We start from the raw sequence: 21746 nt of genomic DNA, 5'->3' as shown, positions 1-21746 counted from the left end.
AAAAGAACAACTTTTAATCTATGGCACTAACTACTTGGTAGGTACATAGAGTACCTCGCAGTTCGCACTAGAAAGCGCAGCATTAGAATACCTCCTGCTAGGTGGACAGACGACCCTATGCAGCATCCTGGTCGGCTGCATAGGGAGAGACTTGTCACCACGGCAGTCATAGCGGCAATGCTGGAGGACAATGAAGAATGGCTTGGCAGTGGTCTCCTTCTGTGAAACAGTATTGTTCAAGAAGGAGGCCGCCGAGCGGGTTCGCGAGCGAGCTGATCCTGCTCGAAGGCGGAGATATCGGGGCGTTGATCAAGTCCTGATCCGTCCAACCAATAGTCCCTGGCGCTAGGACTTCGAGGTCGCGAGTGGCTGCACTTTCTCCAGGATGTGTCCAACGGGCGTCGCGCGAGAGAGGCACCGGCGTAAGTTCTTTAGAGTTCCCGGAGCCTCTCAATAACGCGCTGAGGAGGGCCACCGAGGGGGTTTTAGTGGGTAGAAATCCCACATAACCCGATTGGGTATCTTCAGGAGATTTCCCCCTCGAAAAAAAAGGGTGGAAAGACGACGTCAAACGGCAAACTCGGTAACGCAAGACCGTGGCGTGTGGTGTGGCAGTTCCTACAAGCAAGAGATCTACATATGTCTAGTGAACGATTTTCGGTTGGTAATGGTGATGACTATGATAAATCTTATCGTAATTAAACGCGCGGTAGCCTGACATGACGCCTGCAACCTCAGTTCATTGACCGATCAATCTGTTTTGCCAACGTTTACGTAACCGTTTTCATATAAAAAAGTATTTAAGATTTTATGCTCAATAATATTTATTAAAAGTAATTTTTTTTCAACATTACATTTACAGTTCAACAGTACATTTTTGACATCCTAGACAGGTTATCTAGTTAGGAGTCAGACCACCCACGCAAATGGCCAAGTTGTAAAGAGTTTTCTGGTTTAGTTATTAAGTATAGTTTTAAAATTTGTGCGGGTTTGTCACTTTATGTTCATGTACTAATGTACTAGTAAAAAAAAATGTATGTACGTTAGTAGTTAGAAGCTATTCAATTGCTATAATTTATCTGTAGTGTAACCCCACCCCCTTCATACTTAACAAAATAGGTTTTTGGTTAATTTAAAATCCTAATCCCAATTCCTAATCCTAATAATATTATAAATGTGAAAGTGTGGATGTTTGTTACTAAATCACGCAAAAACGGCTGAACGGATTTGGAATGGAGATAGATTATACCTTGGATTAACACATAGGCTACTTTTTATCCCGGAAAATTAAAGAGTTCCCGCGGGATTTAGAAAAATGTAAATCGACGCGGACAAACCGCGGGCATCAGCTAGTGCTAAATTGAATTATACCGCGTGGGAGCATATTTTTGTTTTTTTGTTTGATTTTTAGTATTTTAAAACTATTAACTCGACTCGAAAAAAGGAAATCGTGTATGGGTATTACTACCGACCTACTTACAAAAAATTCACAACATGCTACATTAAAATGCAAATTTATTCATGTAGAGGTTTTTTATTGCGAGTTACGACCACCTGTACCTATCTATATTATATACATGAGTAGGAGCGAATGGTGCGAATTTAAATTTTAAAAGGTCACAAAAAGTTGCGCGTGCGTCATTGTTTATTTGGATGGCTCTTAAACTATTATAATATGAAACAGGATGAATTTTAGACTAGAATGTTATATTTAATCGATAATAATGTATCTATTATGAATTTATAAATAAAAGTAACGTATAGTAAACCTACATTCGAAATAATTCAGCTGCGTAAATAACCGCTCGAATTTCTTGCAATTTATAAATAGGTAGGTAATTCGTATCGAAATATCATTGCAAGTAATTTAAAACACTAGTATGTAATTGTAATAAAATACCAAAGGTATTGTAATATTTCTAATAACTAGAGCAATTTTATATAAAATATTATGTTTATGTAGGTACCTACCTATTTGTTTGCGTAATCTCAATTTGAAATACCTACCTACCTAATTAAAAATACGATGAAAAACCTTCTATTGTTATTTTTTATTTTAAAATTTAATTTTAAAAATTTTATATTTATCTATGTATTTTTAAATTTTAAATACTTACAGGCAATGACGGGCCAACACTGTCTTGGACATTTTCACCAAAGTTCAATCCACAATACACAGTCACAAAGTCACACTAATCTAAGGTCTAAGCATGTTGCTTACAATTTTATTTATTTATTTATAAAAATAAAGTGTAATTTATTTAATTAAATTTATTTATTTATTTACGATGACCGGTGTTAGCGTTTTCCCGCGCGGGTACTCAATGCGTGCACTCAACACCGCGTGTACAAAAGTAGTGTTGGCAAGTATTAAACAACTTTAACTTATCGATGAATGGGTAGGGGTCAGTGGATGCCGTTTGATACGAGTTTATCTATTTATAGCACGTGTTGTTGCAGTGGGAGTGATTTTGCTGGAACTGCTCCTCTTATCTGCGGTTTAGTGGTAAACCGCTGATTAGGCATCGTTAGCATTTTAACAGGGATATCACTGAACAGAAAATAAATAAAAAGGTGCTTAAAGAAATTAAAAATTTCTTGTTTAAAACGTTTACTCATTAATAATCATTTTGTTAATTTAAGATTACCTGAGTGCTTAAAAGATTTAGTGATAAATCAAGCAGAATTTAGGAAAGGTAGATACTCTGTTTATTTGTTTGAAGTTAGTAATTTATCGTCATCTACTACTTACAAATTGAATAATTATTGTCATCATTAAATATATCACATTTTATTGTATTTCGTATTAAATAAGTAATTTCGTGTGCCGCAATATTTTTTAAATAATCTATGGACTAATTATTTTGAGATTTTTTTATGAAATACTAATTTAATATTTTGTACCAATATTACTTACTTTAGAATAAATTGTAGTAATTTTGTTATGGAAAAATAGTGTTACTTACTTATTAAAAATATTGTCGATTAAAAATATGAAGACTACAATGGCATCACTTAATATAGAACTTTGTACCACAGTCTTTGTTTATAATTATGTATTTAGATTCCATCTGAATTGCTTTCAAGGATAATACAGAGCAATAACGGAGTTATTGCAAATGTTCGTACGGTCTACATATTCCTTGAACTACGTACCTACAACCTACTTAGGTTCAAGTTAAAGGAGTAGAATGACTCCTGTTTCGCAATCAGCTTGTCTGGTAGGAGGCTTCGGCCGTGGCTAGTTACCACCATACCGACAAAGCCGTGCTGCCAAGCGATTTAGCGTTCCGGTACGATGCCGTGTAGAAACCAAACGGGCATGGGTTTATTACAAAAACTGCCATAGGTTAGTTCGCTTCGATCTTAGACTGCATCGTCATTTACCACCAGGTGAGATTGCAGTCACTAACTTTTAAATGAATAAAAAAAACTCAATGGTTAATGAGTGGGCCCCACCCCTAAACCCCACCCGTTGCACAATGGTCGTACCTTCTAGCACTAGCTTTAGGTACACTTAGTTGAAGGGGAAAGGGGAATATTAGTCATGATTAACATGGCTTTCTTAAAAATTATCCAAATTACTGTTACAACTACATTACGCCGGCGAAGCCAAAGGCAAACATCTATATATATAAAAGGAAAAGGTGACTGACTGACTGACTGACTGACTGGCTGACTGATCTATCAACGCACAGCTCAAACTACTGGACGGATCGGGCTGAAATTTGGCATGCAGATAGCTATTATGACGTAGGCATCCGCTAAGAAAGGATTTTTGAAAATTCAAGGGATTTGAAAATTTGTAGTCCACGCGGACGAAGTCGCGAGCATAAGCTAGTTAGTAAATAAATAAGTGTCCTAAGAGTTAATTTATTACGTTGTAAAAAAACTTACCTACCTAGGAACGTGACTTATCGCTTTTTGAATGCGCTACCCTATTTCTGTGAAGATGATAATAATTTATGCCGCCATCACTAGTTTGTATGTAAATACGGCGGCACATACCATAGTGTACATGTTGTACATACTTTGTATTTTCTATTGTCTTTGTTTATATACTTTTATCCGTAGATTGAGTAAAAAAGCTAGATTAAAGTACTGTGTAACCGCGTATGAGATAGCGATAGCACGACGTAACGATGAATAACACGACAATTATTACCATTCTTTAGTAGTCAATATTTGTATTAACCGATCAGCAATATTTGTATTTAAAGTTTTTTTATGTGAAAACAAGTAAATAACTAATGAGAAATACAATGACGCCACGAATTCTCAAAGTTTCTTTTGCAACTAAAGTTGCATTCCTTGTATGTATTCTTGAAAAAAATCGGTTACGCGATAAGGGACAAAAAATAGGTTAGCTGCGTCTCTGTTTATCACATTGGTTACTTTATCTGTGCTCTCTTTTTAGTGTGAATGAGAAAGCAAACGTTCCTATATCTAGCTTTATTACTCTATCTACGCTTTTATCACTGGCTAGGGTGCCCGTGAGATTTTGATATCATCACAACCCCCAACATAATTAAGGCACGGTCACACTTGCGCGTCATGAAAGCGGGATGCGGGACGCGATGCGGGAGGCGAATATATAAGTACAGGTATATATTATAGTCTCGTAGGTGTGGACCTTCTAGCTGACGTTCCCGCTTCGTAGTCGCTTTGATCGCACAGGTTTGGACGATGATTTATGTAACAGAGTTTGCCTGACTGTAGTCCTGTAGGCGCTAATTTCAACAACCACTGGAGGTACGGTTTTCGATTTTACGGTCACAGATTCATCATCATCATCTTTAATCCGTCGCCGGCTCACTACTGAGCACGGGTCTCTTCTCAGACTGGGAACTGGGAAGGGTTAATCCGAGTTTCTTGCTGGTAATTCTCGGTAGGAAAGGCATTCCGAACCATTGGTAGATAGATGACTCTGACGATTCAAAAATACTTGTACTTAAATGTTTAATTGAATAAAAAATATTTTTATTTTATTTTTACTTTATTTTTATTTTGGCCATAGCCCACCAAAAACTTGCCTATGCGACTTTTTAGGTCTTCAATAACTACATCGTTAAAAAAATCCCGTCGATCCGTCCGTCGTTGCTCCGATGCTTCGGAATTAAAACCAACAATCAAATACATTTTCGCATTTATAATAATACTAGATGATGCCCGCGACTTCATCGGCGTGGGTTTAGGTTTTTAAAAATCCAGTGAGAAATCTTTGATGTTCCGGGATAAAAGTAGCCTATGTCCTTCCCCGGGATATTATATCTGTACCAAATTTCGTCAAAATCGGTTGAACGGATGGGCCGTGAAAGGCTAGCAGACCGACAGACGGACAGAAAGACGGACAGAAAGACAGACAGACAACGAAGTGATCCTATAAGGGTTCCTTTTTTCCTATTGTGGTACGGAACCCTAAAAACAACGCGAAAAGTAAATTTTTTTTAAAAAAAGCACGTAATATGTCAATGGTTATTGGACAGTAATTTTTTGGAATCAGCTTAGCTCAGCTTTCGTTATAATTTATTAGAAAAGTTAACTGAAGATAACTTTTGAAATAAAATAACTAGTAAGAGCTAAACGACGCCTAGAGGTGCCAGATTGCTCTGTTATCTACGTAAAAGCAGCGTACCTCAGCTTTTAATTAGTATTTAAAAGGGTTCAGACAGATGAGGGATTTACCCTCATTTCGCAACGCTGTAGGTCATTTTGATAAAACCCGTTGAAATACCTACTAAATTCAAGATGCCTAGACCATAGAAATAAAAAGTGTCCATAAATCTAAGATGAACCGTCAGGCGCACTTCTTATTTTAGGTATAGATCATATAAATCTACAAGTACACGGCGGGATTCGTCCGGGCCTGGGCGGGCCAATGCAGACGGTTGCCGCGCGCCGCCCGGCGGCGCTCCGCAGCGCAGCGCAGTGTACCGCACCGCACCGCACCGCACCGCACCGCAGCGCACCGCACCGCACCGCAGCACAACGCACCACACCATACCGCAGCGCAGCGCACCGCACCGCACCGTACCGTATCCATACAATAGTACAAAAAATAACACTTTTTTTCATGGCAGCCTTTTTAAATTTTTTATTGTTTGTTGATAAAGCAAAGCGGCAATAGAAATACATATTTCTGCGAAAATTTCAACTCTACCCGTGAACCGATTTACCCACATAAATTAAAATTAAAAGTAAACATTTGCAAATTATACTGTTTCTTGTAAGTAAATATTATTACGACGCCGCGCCGCGACGCAAACATGATAATATTATTACAAGGAAATTACAAACAATCTCAAACAACAATTAAAATAAATAGATAAGTAACCTATTTACATTCCGAGTCTAGCGCTACATGGTCCTTTCTGGTTCTTTTTATATTTAACTAGCTGAAACGCCCCGGCTTCGCTCGGGTGGAGTTTAGAAAATTGAGGGGGAGGTTGAATTAAATATTTCTCTCCGTAAGAACCATTTTCGTACTTCAAAGAATTAGCGAAATCGGTTCAGCGGTTCTCGAGATTTGCGATGACCAACACATTTTGGTGATTCATTTTTAGGGTTCCGTGCCTCAAAAGGAAAAACGGAACCCTTAAAGGATCACTTTGTTGTCTGTCTGTCTGTCTGTCTGTCTGTCTGTCCGTCTGTCTGTCAAGAAACCTACAGGGTACTCCCCGGTGACCTAGAGTCATGAAATTTGGCAGGTAGGTACATCTTATAGCTGACATTTGGGGAAAAATCTGAAAACCGTGAATTTAGGGTTAGATCACACAAAAAAAATTAAATTGTGGTCACGAACTAATAATTAGTATTTTCAACTTTCGAAGTGAGATAACTATATCAAGTGCGGTATCATATGAAAGGTCTTCACCTGTATATTCTAAAACAGATTTTTATTTATTTGTATGCATCATAGGTTTTGAATTATCGTGCAAAATGTCGAAAAAATACGACTGTAGTACGGGACCCTCATTGCGCGAGCCTGACTCGCACTTGGCCGGTTTTTTATTATATTATAGATAAGTAGTAGGTATATCTACTTTGAAATCAGTACCCTTATTATAAATGCGAAAGTGTGTTTGTTTGTCTTTGTTGGTTTGTTGCAAAATCCAAAATTGTTTTGTAACCCATGCAAAGTTCCCACGATGCGTTGTGCATTGTCGTTAGAATTTTACGGTGCGATGTCGCGCCGCAAGTATTGTGAAAGGGCCCTTTATTCTATGAAACCAAGGGATTTCTCCATTTACAAGTGGTACAAAGAGCTGACGCGTGGTTCGAGTCACGTACTCCCAAATATTTGAAACTTCACTTTCATTGAACAGATTGCATAGAACATGATGTGCCGACGTGAAAAGGCACATATGTAGGCCCTGATTGGTCAGTGACTCACATTTTTAGGCAAAGAGAGTCAAAGTCAAAGTTAAAGTCAAATTATTTATCCAGAATAGGTAGCATGTTACGCTTACTGATGGTCAAAATTGTTAATTTGTAATGATGTCATCATCATCATCATCATCAACCAATTGACGTCCACTGCTGGACATAGGTAGGTCTCTTCTAGGGACTTCCACACGCCACGGTCTTGCGCCGCCTGGATCCAGCGGCTCCCTGCGACTCGTCTGATGTCGTCCGTCCACCTAGTGGGGGTCTTCCAACGCTGCGTCTTCCGGTGCGAGGTCGCCATTCCAGCACCTTTGGACCCCAACCTATATCGGTTTTAGATGATCTACTTTAGTGGTGATAATTAATAACAGCTACGAGCTTTAACAAAGTGTGTGAAGTAAGTCATTCATTGCAAGGAATAGACAGAATAGATTCGGCCTATAGTAAAATTAGTCATCATCATCATGATCAACCCATAGCCGGCTCACTACAGAGAACGGGTCAGTATGAGAAGAAGGAAGAAATTAGTCTTGCATATAAAAGTAAACGATGCACTAATGCAATCCATACCTAATTGGTTTGCTAATTATTCTAAACTTTTTGGAACTATAAAAATTAGGCAATCGGTGATAGCTTAGGCCTCTTATTCGGAGCGTCGGAGTATAATACTTTGCACATTATGCTCAAGACTGGCGCCAAGCACCTTAAAACCCCACGAGGTTTGACAGTTTAAAATAAAAAAATATGTCTATCCGTTTCTTATTATATTTGTAAGAAAAAGATCACCAAGAAGAAGATTGTAAGACGAATACTCTCTGAATCAGTACCAGTTTCTTGAATTCGCTAATCGGGGTCGCATAATAGCAATAAAGACGGCTATTGAAGCACGTAGCGGAGGCGACAGACGTGCGCCGGCGCATGTAGGTAGGTACCTGCTTAATTCAAGATTCAGTAACCTCGGTGACTTATGCTTTAGATAAGTAGGTAAGTATATGGATTTATAGACGTCTGTGTTCTAATCAGTTCGTTTGAGATGGTTGTAACTTTTATACATAACTAGCTTATGTTCGCGACTTCGTCAGCGTGGACTACACAAATTTTAAACCCCTATTTCACCTCCTTATGGGGTTGAATTTTCAAAAATCCTTTCTTAGCTGATGCCTACGTCATCATAGCTATCTACATGTCGAATCTCAGCACGATCCGTCCAGTAGTTTGAGCTGTGCGTTGATAGATCAGTCAGTCAGTCACCTTTTACTTTTATATATTTAGATACTTATTATGTAGCTAGATAGGTGAACTTGGCTTAAAAGGACGAAGCTGAAGGTGTCTCGCAAGCAAGCAGCTAAATAATTTTAAATACATATCAAAAATTGCGTAACCGGCAGGAATCGAACCTGTATCTTCTGGGTTCGCGCCCGATGCCTTGACCACTCGGCCACGGTCTCGCTTACTGCCAGTGACGAGATTGGTGTATGTTGAAGTGTAGGTAAACACTAAAAAAAATTATAAAAAATAAAGCAAGCAGCTAGTTCATTAGAAGGGCCGCTACGTCATCATCATCATCATCAACCGACTGGACATAGGTCTCTTGTAGGGAGTTCCACACACCACTGTCTTGCACCGCTTGAATCCAGCGGCTCCCTACGACTCTGTGGGTGTTATCTGTCCAACGTTGCACTTTCCGGTACAAGGTCGCCATGCTAGCACGTTGGGCCCCCAACGTCACTCTATTTTTCGTATTAGATAGATAGATGTGGTAAAACCATACTTAACTGCACTTACCTCGGAGAAAAGCTAAGTACCTAGTTATCTTACTCATCTGTATCTAAAGTCTAAACAGCCATTTCAAAGGATTGAGGGTTTTAATATCTCATTGAAATTTCACAAATGCTTTCTTAATGCGAGTAGGTATACGTTACAGAGACAACATAAGTGCAAACTTCAAGGTTTTAGGACCAGCTGTGTCAGTCAGTGAGTTTCTCTTTATATAATATTTAAAGATCAAAAGACGTGTCTGTTGAAGTTGCCAATTAATATATTGAGGCGCAAGAGGCGGTCGCGGGTCGTGTCGTGCTTCGTGATAGGTTCCGACTTCCGACTTCAAAAAAAACAAGTAACTAATAATAATAGGGTCCGACCGATTTTCAGGCCTATGATTTGATATTTTTTGATTTAAAATTGTATAACTGAAATGCTAACGACTTTATTCAATCAAATAATTAATTCATTTTAAATATTGATATTTCTCTTAAAATATTTGCACACTACTAATTAGTCGAAGTTATGGCCTGTGATTAAGTACATAACATTGTTGTTTTTGTACCGTTCCTGCAAACATATAATTATTTATTTATTACTAGATAATGCTTGTGACTTCGTCCGCGAGAATTTAGGTTTTAAAAACCCGTGGTTTTCCGAGATAAGTAGCCTATGTCCTTCCCCGGGATGTAAGCTATCCCTGATTCCCTGCACCAAACTTTGTCGAATCGATTGAACGGATGGGCCCTGAAAAGCTGGCAGACAGACAGACAGGACAGGCAGAGAGACACTTCAGCATTTATAATATACTACTAGCGACTGTGGTGTCAGTGTGGTTATTTTCATATTATTTTAAAAGAATAAGACAGCATTTTCGCCGAAAGCTCTCAGTCGGCTTGATTTCTTCCGACATCTTGAACAAATTATCGTCATATTTTTCAACAAATTAACACAAAACAATATGAAAGTATAAATATAAATCATCCTCTTAAATCACTCTATCTTTTGATGAAAACCGCATTAAAATCCGTTGCGTAGTTTACATGATCTAGGTAGTTTCGGCTTTGCAGAGCGTTGTCTCAGTCACTCATACCTATATGACGTTTTGTCGGTCTCAACGACAGAGACAACGCTCTCCAAATCTGCTATCTCCTTCTAAAGGTCGATGTATATTATTTTACACAGGGACAGATAGACGCAGACAGTGGGAAGCGACTAGCTTTTTTATATCTAGGTATTATTTAAGTATGGATATGAAAGTAATAATTTTAAAAGATATTTTGAATTTGACAAAATAATGCGATGTGTCTTCTTTCTTATAATAGGTACCTTACCTACACTTTACCGAATTCACAGGAACAACAAATAGGCATTATTAACAGCTAACCTAACGATTTGAAATCCACGGCTGACTCATTGTGTTCATATCTAAAGGGAACAGGCAAGTATGAGAATGAGTGTAAGTATAATTAAGAGAATATCTTGAAGTAGCAGCTACTTTAATCTCTTGGTAAAACAGTCTGAAATTTTTGGACAAACTTAACAAAGTTTCTGGCACAGTTTAGCGGGTAAAGCTGAATTATTAACGTGCTCTGAATATTTTCTATTCATAAAGTTAACTGTAGAACGTTGTGGAAATATTTCTGAAATGTAGATAGGTACTTTATTATAGTCTTCAAAAAACTAAACGAATTGAGAAATAGGTCTCAAGACATCTCATAATATTATAACTTTGTCAAAAACTCTGTTTTGTTTAATTTTTAAGTGTAAAGGTACCACAGATAACGGAAACAATTTTTCTACTTCGTGATCGGTAATGATATTACAATTATTCTGTCTGTCTGTCTGTCTGTCTAGCTTTTCACGGCTTATAAATCCGACACGTGGACGAAGTCGCGGGCGTCAGCGAGTTTCTCTATAAAATTAACAAAAAATAAAATTACACGAGAAAGTTTTCATAAACTGTATTGGAGTAATCTCATTCATTCCTAAGCGTTCAATCTCCCTTTTTATTAGGGTTCCATACCCAAAAATTGTCAACGGGACCCTATTAGAGTACTATTATATATATTCTGTGCTATTAGGTACTATATGTTATACTATACTATATGCCTCCGCTGTCGTTGTTGTAGTAGAGAATTGAAATTTTCACAGAGAGTATATTTCTATTGCCGCTACAAATAATAAAAATTTCAATATGGCTGCCATGAAATTAAAAAAAAATGTTTGTTCTTACACTATGGTACGGAACCCTTCTTGTGCGAATCCGACGCGCACATGATATTTTTAAATTGTCTCCTCTCGTAAACGACACATTTCTCCTTACTCTCTCCTAATGAATAGATACAAGCTCGCGCCGGAAGCCTTGAGAGATTTCTTTACTATACTACTTAGTATAAGTCAGTATCGTTTACGAAAATGTACGCTTGAAGAGACTTTTTATTTAGATTGCTGTGCTACTTTACAAACATGAAACGTGTTACACAAAGCATTTTAAGTAAAAACTTTTTTATAGGGTAGGTACGAACTTTTTTTTAAAGGAAAAAAGGAACATTTATAGGATCACTTCGTTGTCTGTCTGTTTGTCCGTCTATCGTGTCTGTCTAGAAAATTAAGTGATTACATGCCACCATGAACATTCGCAGCACCAGAGGAACTGCCGATGAGTTGTTGCCGGCCTTTCACGAATTTTTTGGTCCGCCTTTTGAATAACCCTATGTTGACTGTTGTAATGTAGTGGGAACACCACAGTTCCCAGCCACTAGATTACAACATGGATTACCCAGTGGAGAGTCCTCCATAGTCCTTTATTTTATTTTATTTTATTTTATTTCAAAACCCTTCTCACTCTGAACCGAGCTCACTACAGAGCACTACAGAGCCGGCGATGGTGTTATCGCATTTTTGTATAATATTATGGCGCCGTTTGGATTGGAAGTCACGTGATCTGTTATGACTTGTGGGACAACCATCTTGAATCGATTGGTATAAATGCGGGTGTTTGATGATTCTTCAGGAGTCTCTGACGCGTGACTGGACCGACTATTAAATGCTTTTTGTATTTAGGTCGCCATTTTTTTATTTATTTTTATTTGATTGAGTGGTTTCAATAGCAATTGTGCCCTAATCAAGTTAATATTGCAGTAAGGTTATTATGAAAGGTAACACTTCTGGTATGTTTATAATGGGTTGATCATGAAATATTCGACAACTTGTTATCATCTTTTCAAAGCAGACGTCTGTGTTTGATCGGATAACATTCAACATTACTTGGCAACTTAGCCCCAAGCCTGTTTGAGAGCCACTCCAATTACAATAGCGAAGTGTTCATCAAGTACCTACGTATAAAGCAACTTTAAGTGAATACCAAATACCATTATCATAATATCTGAAGCCGGCGAAGTTAATAAATTCATGTTACTTACTTAGCTTTAATTGAATTTCAAATCCTTAGGACGGATACACTAACTGTGACAATACTATACGAAGGTATACAGGGTGTAACCAGAACGCTGGCAAAAACGAAGACAGGTGATAGTACCTACTGATGATTACTGATATGATACCTCAAAAAAAAACCGGCCAAGTGCGAGTCAGGCTCGCGCAATGAGGGTTCCGTACTACAGTCGTATTTTTTAGACATTTTGCACGATAATTCAAAAACTATGAAGCATAAAAATAAATAAAAATCTGTTTTAGAATGTACAAGTGAAGACCTTTCATATGATACCCCACTTGATATAGTCACTCACTTCGAAAGTTGAAAATACTAATTATTACCTTCATGACCACAATTTTTTTTTGTACTATCTAACCCTAAATTCACGGTTTTCAGATTTTTCCCCAAATGTCAGCTATAACATCTACCTACTTGCTAAATTTCATGATTCTAGGTCAACGGGAAGTACCCTGTAGGTTTCTTGACAGACAGACAGACAGACAGACAGAGACAGACAGACAACAAAGTGATCCTATAAGGGTTCCGTTTTTCCTTTTGAGGTACGGAACCCTAAAAACGCGAAAAAAATATCTATATAATTTTGTAAAAGTTAACGATATACATTGCAAATATAACATCTAACTGACGCTAGAGGTCAACGAACGTTGCATAACTAGGCCACTCGGAGTCAATGCCGCGTCGTAGGTGGGGCATTGACCCGAGCTTTGCACGCTATATTGCGGGTTTGAAAAATTCTAAATCACTAAAACTACAAATTGAGGCAAATGGTTATTGGTATTGGATTGTGATTATGTCGTATAACAAAAGCGCTAAGTTTTTGCTAGCGATCTGGTTACACCCTGTAGAACCAAAAAGAAGTAAGTACCGAGATACTTTTAGCGACATAGTATGGCACCTCTACAATAAAAGGACTGACTTCTGAGTTCTGATGTAGCTTTTCAAAGGATCAGGCCGGTTGCCAGAGCGCAAACGCAGCCATTCTTGCCACCATTAATACACGGGCATGATTTATAGGTAAAAGTAATATAAGGAGACAATTTTGCAATATTAAAAAACTTTGAAATTGACATTGACAGAAAAAAGTTAACGTTAAATGTACGTACAGGCCGTACAAAATGACTTTTCACGCGCCATTTTAACTCTATGGGTCAACTGTCATGTCAAAAGTACGGTTCACCTTTAAATATTATATTATATTTAGTATAATAAAAATTAAAAATCCATACTTCCGTACTAATATTATAAATGCGAAAGTGTGTCTGTCGCGGGCATCAGCTAGTAAGAAATAAATCGTACTTTTGACATGACGATTGACACATAAAGTTAAATTGGCGCGTGAGAAGTCATTTTGTAATTTGTATGCACATTAAATCTGTCATAAAGATCCAGTTGCATAACAGGCGGTTAAAATTTGGGGTTAGTTAGGATTTGTTAATTTTGTTTTAACTTGGATATATGAATTATGAATACTGAATTGACTTGTGCAGTAGCAGTCGTTTCTAGACGGAAGCGTCCTTATCTTCCAAACAAATTCAATAACAAAAACACCCTTAAACCGACGAGTAAAATCCAGAACCTTCCATCGAAACCTCAAGCATTTCTACACAAAAACAAGCATAACAAAGCCTGGGAAATCGCGACTCGGTACGAAATTACGCAGAACTACCCTCATTTAGAATCCCTTGTGTAATAATGTGCCCCCAATGAGTTTGTAGTATTGTTGTGTCGGCGTTTATGAGATGTGTTTTGGGAATGATAAAATTCCTTGTTTGGCCTTTTATTTTCCAGTAGTAAGTATTCCTACTAGTATCTAAATGCCAACTTATCTTTTAGCATACCTATACACGCTGAAATTTTAATGGTTGTTTTCCCGAAGCGAAATGATTTTGTCGTGGTATTACAATCGATTTATAAATATAAAAAAATATTAGAGTCAAAAATGACAAATTTACAATCGAGAAAAACAAAAATCGAATGAGTCCATGAACCAATAGTGACACCGCGTGCGCGCAGGCTAGTTTATGCCGTATCACTACGCGCGAGAGCTTATTTTGCTCTAAACTTTTTCACTTTATTGGCAGCGCGGTTCGAGTGGATGTACCTACCTACTATTCACGTTACGTCTATTGTTTCTCACACTTTCGAGTTGTCGATTTTTTTTAATTATTTCAAAACAAAAACATTTTTATTTTTTAAGTTTAACTCAAAATTTCGAAAGTACCTACTACTGAGGGCAAATCGTTCTGCCGCGGTAAGACAACCACTAAAACATAGATTAATTATTGGTCTCGCTCCGTAAAACTTCACGGTGTATATCTACTTACTAAGGTTCTAAGCATCAGTACCCTTATTATAATTGTGAAAGTGTGTTTGTTTGTTGGTTAATTGGTTTGTTGGTTTGTCCTTCAATTACATCGCAACGGTGCAACGCTAATTGTATGAAAGACTACTTTACCGAACCAATATTGTGGCTTCAGCCTAGCAGTCGTTAACCCCCTTTTGCTTAGTACGTAAACATTATCATCAACATCATCATCATCATCATTGCCGGCACACTACTGAGCACGGGTCTCCTCGCAGAATGAAAAGGGTTTAGACCACAGTCCAGTCCATGCTGGCCCAGTGCGGACTTCACACACCTTTAAAATCTCAGGCATACATATTCTCCCACGATGTTTTCCTTCACCGTTAAAGCAAGTGAAATTAATTGATTGCTTAAGTGCTTAAACCGCACATAACTGCGAGAAGATACATGCCCAGGAACCAACCCCTGACCCCCCGAATAGGAGGCCCACGTTTTAACCACTAGGCTACTAAGTACAATACGCAAACGAAAGTAATGTACATCGGCCTTTAGAATGACATTTGGGCAATGTAGAGCGTTGTCTCTGTCTCTCATATATGACGTTTTGTCGGTCTCAACGACATCGACAGAGAGATTCGAGTGCTCTACGAATCTGCTATATCCTTCTAAAGGTCGATGTACATTACTTTCGGCCGCGGTTCGGTACTTCTCTTCTATTAAATTTAATTAAGTACCTACTCAATAATAATAAAATTATATTCCGAAAAGACTGCGTTCCAGTCATTAAATGTTCTTATCGCACAGTTCCTTCGCGCGTCCGGACACTTGGCGAAAACATTGTTGCTTCCAGCTTCCTTAATTATGTCGCGAGATGTAACTTCTGGCTCAGAGTTAGCAGATTAAAGAGATAATAACTACATTTTGACTATCTAGCGTCGAATATAACTCCAATATAATACACCATTTAATATTATTACAATATTGTGTTTAGATAAGTAGACCTGTAGTACGCGACAAGTCGACATGGCATTCGGGGTGGGGACGCCCCGCACACAAACTAAAACTAAAGCAGTCTAAAGGACATATTTTTATCTAAATAAATCACACTAATTTGACACTTGTAACAGTTCATCAATTTCTGGGCCCAACGATGTATGGAAGATGGTCTGTCTCCTTTCGTATCAATATCCTGAATATGCACATATCTACATAGATTTCATTAACTACTGAGGCCATTACTAAGAAGTAAAGCGAAAGCTACACGTAAACGTCAATATTTATCACGATCTGTGGAACGACAATCCGCAATTTGGAAATCTAGAACTTCAGATCTATATTGCGATCCGTCAATAAGTACGTCTACACGCTCAGTAAATATCACGATATGGAATAAACAACTGTGGATCACAATATTTATTGAACGTGTAGCCTTCGCCTTAGAAGCAATGGTAAACCAAAGATATGTCCGTAGTAGTAAGAGTCTGGAAGTGATTGGTATTCTGCTAGTTTCAAAGTTATGGAGTAGCTATGTTCGCTAGCGATCGTGAGAGATCTTTGAGAAGTTTATAGTTTGCAGCTTCAGGCGTTCTAACAGGGAGCGTACCACCCCGATTCTGAGTTAATTCATTCGAAAGGGTTACCAATTGATTCGGTCACTTTAAAGAAGAGGTTACCTCTTCTATGTGCAACGGCATCCTTAACACCAGTGAAAGGTAGATTAAATACAGTACGCGGCAGAAACTAATGTACATCGACCTTTTGAAAGAGATAGCGGTTTTGTAGAGCATTGTCTCTGTCGTTGAAACCGACAAAACGTCACATAGGTATGATTGACAGAGACAACGCTCTACTAAGCCGAAATCTCATTCTAAAGGTCGATGGACATTACTTTCTGCTGGGTACTGTAACCCTTTCAATGAGGTTAATCAGTGGTAGGGTTTCGTTCCCTTTCGTTGAGGTATCATTGAAGAGGTAAGAATTATTCTTACTTCAGAGTTCAGCTGTATCTTTATCAACGTGATCAAATCAGAAGTGAGATTTTTCTTTATTGTTTTTCTTCTTAACTCGCATGTTTAATTTAAACACTGGATAACAATGTAAATCTAGTGTATAAGCCTTTAAGGTAAGCTTTTCTTTTCTAAGAAGATAAATAGTTCAACTTTTAGAAGGAGCGAAAACTGTATCAGCCTAAAAAGAATCTTGATAAGAAAATCCGGAACCCTGATGTCTAGAGCCACCACACTATACCGACCTAAAGCAAAATCTACTAAGCGTTAAATCATTAGTTCGACAGTTGAGACCTCTTGAAGCCACGGTCCATTAATCAGAGTCCCGGAAAAGCGTTTCGGTGACACGGGCATCGGGATAGGGATGAACTTGAGAGCCAATGGCAAGAAGGACGAGAGATGGATATACATTGTGTTTTTTTTAACTGAGACAGTATAGGTATGGGGAAATATCAAAACTATAGGAGAAACAGGGAACCTGTCTTAGGAACCTGTAGCTCTTTTTTTGTGAAAACAATCTCGACATAGTAAATTTTTTGATTTACAATTTGTATGAAAAAACATTTACTTAAATTTGACCGACTTATGCTGTCCTAATTTTTTCTTTCTATACAATAAAATGATCAACAACAACAATAAATTGAGTAGATCGGCATTAAAAAAAAATTGGCCAATTTCGCTGGTTTTTATGGACAACTCACGCTTGACCATAAAAATCAAACAAATACAAAACAAAAAGGAACGTATTTTCACGGACTCGGATCGGATGAGTGCGTAACCGCCGAGGGCTATCTGCGTCAAATGTACTAACATTTGACGCCTGCCAGTGACTGCAAAACCTTTACTGTGCATTTACCTCAATGTAATATTTGATATCGTGTCGTGATTTATGACTAAGCAATTCTAACCTCCAAAACTATGTAAAAGTTGATGGGTGCTAAGCGATTATATGGACGTTTGAGATAGGTTCGAGAGAGCTCCTTTTATTGAAGGTTCCATTCTCGGTGACAGGTCACGAACCGATTTTAAGGATCACGGGATAAAGGCTAGTGAAGCCTAAATTTTGGGATGTAAAGGTGAAAAAGGTCGTTGCACAGATGTAATCTTGTATAGAATTAGTTTTACATAATAATTACTAGCTCTAAACGTGAAAACGGGAAATGTATGGGAACCCAATGTATTATTTTGGTACCGTGTCATGATTTATGACTAAGCAATTCTAACCTACAAAACTGTGTAAAACTAGATGGGTGCTAAGCGATTATATGGACGTTTGAGATAGGTTCGAGAGAGCTCCATTTATTGAAGGTTCCATTCTCGGTGACAGGTCACGGACCGATTTTAAGGATCACGGGATAAAGGCTAGTGAAGCCTAAATTTTGGGATGTAAAGGTGAAAAAGGTCGTTGCACAGATGTAATCTTGTATAGAATTAGTTTTACATAATAATTACTAGCTCTAAACGTGAAAACGGGAAATGTATGGGAACCCAATGTATTATTTTGGTACCGTGTCATGATTTATGACTAAGCAATTCTAACCTACAAAACTGTGTAAAACTAGATGGGTGCTAAGCGATTATATGGACGTTTGAGATAGGTTCGAGAGAGCTCCATTTATTGAAGGTTCCATTCTCGGTGACAGGTCACGGACCGATTTTAAGGATCACGGGATAAAGGCTAGTGAAGCCTAAATTTTGGGATGTAAAGGTGAAAAAGGTCGTTGCACAGATGTAATCTTGTATAGAATTAGTTTTACATAATAATTACTAGCTCTAAACGTGAAAACGGGAAATGTATGGGAACCCAATGTATTATTTTGGTACCGTGTCATGATTTATGACTAAGCAATTCTAACCTACAAAACTGTGTAAAACTAGATGGGTGCTAAGCGATTATATGGACGTTTGAGATAGGTTCGAGAGAGCTCCATTTATTGAAGGTTCCATTCTCGGTGACAGGTCACGGACCGATTTTAAGGATCGCGGAATAAGGGCTAGTGAAGCCTTAATTTTGGGATGTAAAGGTGAAAGAGGTCGTTGGACAGATGTAATCTTGTATATAACTAGCTTATGCCCGCGACTTCGTCCGCGTGGACTACACAAATTTCAAACCCCTATTTCACCCCCTTGGGGTTGAATTTCCAAAAATCCTTTCTTAGCGGATGCCTACGTCATAATGTGTATGTTTTATAGTGTTAATTTTATTTTATTGTAATTTGTAAATGTGTATATGGGTTGTTTTATGCCTGAAAATAAAAAACTATTATTATTATTATATATATTATTATAATAGCTATCTGCATGCCAAATTTCAGCTCAATCCGTCCAGTAGTTTCAGCTGTGCGTTGATAGATCAGTCAGTCAGTCAGTCAGTCAGTCAGTCACCTTTTCTTTTTATATATCTGTATATATATACATTAACATATTACTAGCTCCGTGAAAACGGAAGTGTCTGGGAACCCACCGCATTATTCTAAGTTTTTATTCTCGAAACCCATACTTACCTGTATGTAAATAGAAAGTGATTACGACCCTCAGCAATGAGGAATACGATGCAGTGACGGAGAGACGTGCTCTATTAAAGTATAAGTTCCGCAAATTGCTGTTACGCTGGAACCATGTTTCATCAACATCAAAATGACGTCATTTGCCGTATATTTAAGTAAAAATATACTATCTCGAAACTTCCGTCTAGTGATGACGTCATTAAAGTAGCGGCCACGTGCATTGGCAATTTGCGGGACTTATAGCTGTCACCCTTCTGACCCAACTTGTACATATAAAATATCATTTATATCTTATCTATATATCCCGACTTCCCGACCCATATTATAAATATGAAAGCGTATTTGTTTGTTGGTTTATTGGTTTGCTGGTTTGTCATCGCAGCGTTTGACGTCGCAACGGAGCGGAGCAACGAATCGACGTGATTTTTTGCATAGGTATTTAAAGTTTAAAACCTGGAGAGTGACATAGACTTCTTTTTATTCCGGAAAATCAGGGTTCCCACAGGATTTTTAAAACCTAAATCCACGCGTACGAAGTCGCGGACAGCAGCTAGTACCTACCTATAAAAATAAAAATGAATCCCTGAAATGTATGTACGCGCATAACTTACGAACGACTGCACCAAATTGGTTAATTATTTTTTTATTGTTTTTGTGATTGTCAGGATAAGATTTCTAAATGATTTTCTTTTTTGAAAATCCACGCGAAAAGACTGTTCCCGCGGGACTCTGACGAAGTTGCGGACAACAGCTAGCTTTAAATACATTTCAAAAATTACGAAACCAGCAGGATTCGAACCTGCGTTTCGTAAAGGGTAGTGATATAAGTACTTGTACCGAAAAAAGTGTAAAATAGCTACGATAAGATATGTATGATTTATGGTTTTACTTTTCGTTTCTTGCACCCGCGCGTCGTGTTCAGAGCTAGAGTACACTCGATACTTTTAGTATCGGCGACATTGAATTATTTGGCGGTAACAGATTTTATAATGGAGGATATTTGGTGTGATAAAAATTAAAATGGAACTTCAAAAATATTTTGTCTAATATTGGTGCTTAGATGAGTTAGACCACATGCATCCGTTTGCATCATCAGTTTTAATTTTACTTCAATATATTATCCAAAATTATAGAAATTAGGACGGCTAGAAGCTTTATTCCTTTTGGATTTGCACTAGGTAGGTATGTAATAATTGTGTCCTGAACCTATAGCAGCGGCTTTTGGTGAATTAAAAGATTTTTAAGATGGTTTCTGAAGATTTTTTTAGTTTTGGAAATGTATTGATAACTAATTATTATTATTTATTCGTATAATATAATACACATAGATATAAAAGCTTATCGTGTGAGTTTATACGTGTTCTCATTATTTTTTAAAGAATATAAGCCATGTTAAATGACTAATATTCCCCACCGTCAGGCTTGTGCTAGGAGTAGGTACAACAATAGTGCAACGGGCGGGGTTTGAACCGTCGACCTTTCGGTTTTCAGTCCATTCCTTTACCGGTTGAGCTATTGAGGCTCTATCATGAGTCAAATTCGTGTCGAATCGTGTGTGCGATGGCTCTAACACCCGCGTGGCCTTTTTCTTAAGCGCGCTTAACATAAATCAACAACGATAAAGCTGTGGAAGCGAAGATTTATAGAAATGCTACCCAGATGGTCTTTGTTTGTATGCTTGTTTGTTTTTTGAATAGCAGGACTAAAACACCGCCATTTTCATTCGAAACGAAATTCTCCGTTATAGTACTTAATCTTACTTGTAGATTACTCAAGTTAGCTCCTATATAGTAGGTACTTTTTTGTACCATACCCATACTTAGTAGAAATACGAAAGTATGTTTGTTTGTTGGTTTGTCCTACAATCACGCTGTAACTGGAGACTTGGAGAGTGATATAGGTTACTTTTTTATCCCGGAAAGAGTTCCCACGGAATTCCTAAAAGCCTAAATCCGCTTGTTACAAAATGCTTGTCTGTGGTATTTTTTTGCTGTGTGGGGGTTTCAACCAATAGGTGATCACGGTTATTTTCATGTAGCTATCCTTTGTTAAAATGAAAAATCGTTAAAAAAACTGCATTGGCACACTTTTTGGTTCCCATTTCCATACGAATGCACGGCGGCCCCTAGTTGTTGAAATCGCTGAAATATTAATGGTATTATGTTTGAACTTTCCACTGTATATATTTGAATTCCAGTTGGGTTTATTCACTTTTTATTTCATTGAAAGAAAAATGCATGGTTAATGGGTTACGTAGAACAGTTCGCCAATGGCTCAACACCAGTTAAAAATACGTATACACGTATACCTAGTCCGTATTT

At 37.8% G+C, this 21746-nt stretch overlaps 2 protein-coding genes across 2 annotated transcripts in view; both read right to left on the bottom strand.

Moving 5' to 3' along the window:
- The window catches only part of LOC117988921 (probable cytochrome P450 49a1), a 31732-nt gene extending 29342 nt beyond the window's left edge, over positions 1-2390 (bottom strand). Inside the window, exon 1 of the mRNA XM_034976211.2 lies at positions 2118-2390. Within this exon, the coding sequence (XP_034832102.1) occupies positions 2118-2149 (32 nt within the window). The 5' untranslated portion in view covers positions 2150-2390. The remainder of the gene's footprint in view (positions 1-2117) is intronic.
- LOC117988924 (4-hydroxyphenylpyruvate dioxygenase-like) overlaps positions 1-21746 on the bottom strand; it is a 326462-nt gene that overhangs the window by 148681 nt on the left and 156035 nt on the right. The gene's annotated exons all lie outside the window — the stretch shown is intronic.

Source organism: Maniola hyperantus, chromosome 15 (assembly GCF_902806685.2).
Source record: "Maniola hyperantus chromosome 15, iAphHyp1.2, whole genome shotgun sequence".
Classification (NCBI taxonomy): Eukaryota; Metazoa; Arthropoda; class Insecta; order Lepidoptera; family Nymphalidae; genus Maniola; species Maniola hyperantus.
This window is presented reverse-complemented; position numbering and strand designations above follow the sequence as displayed.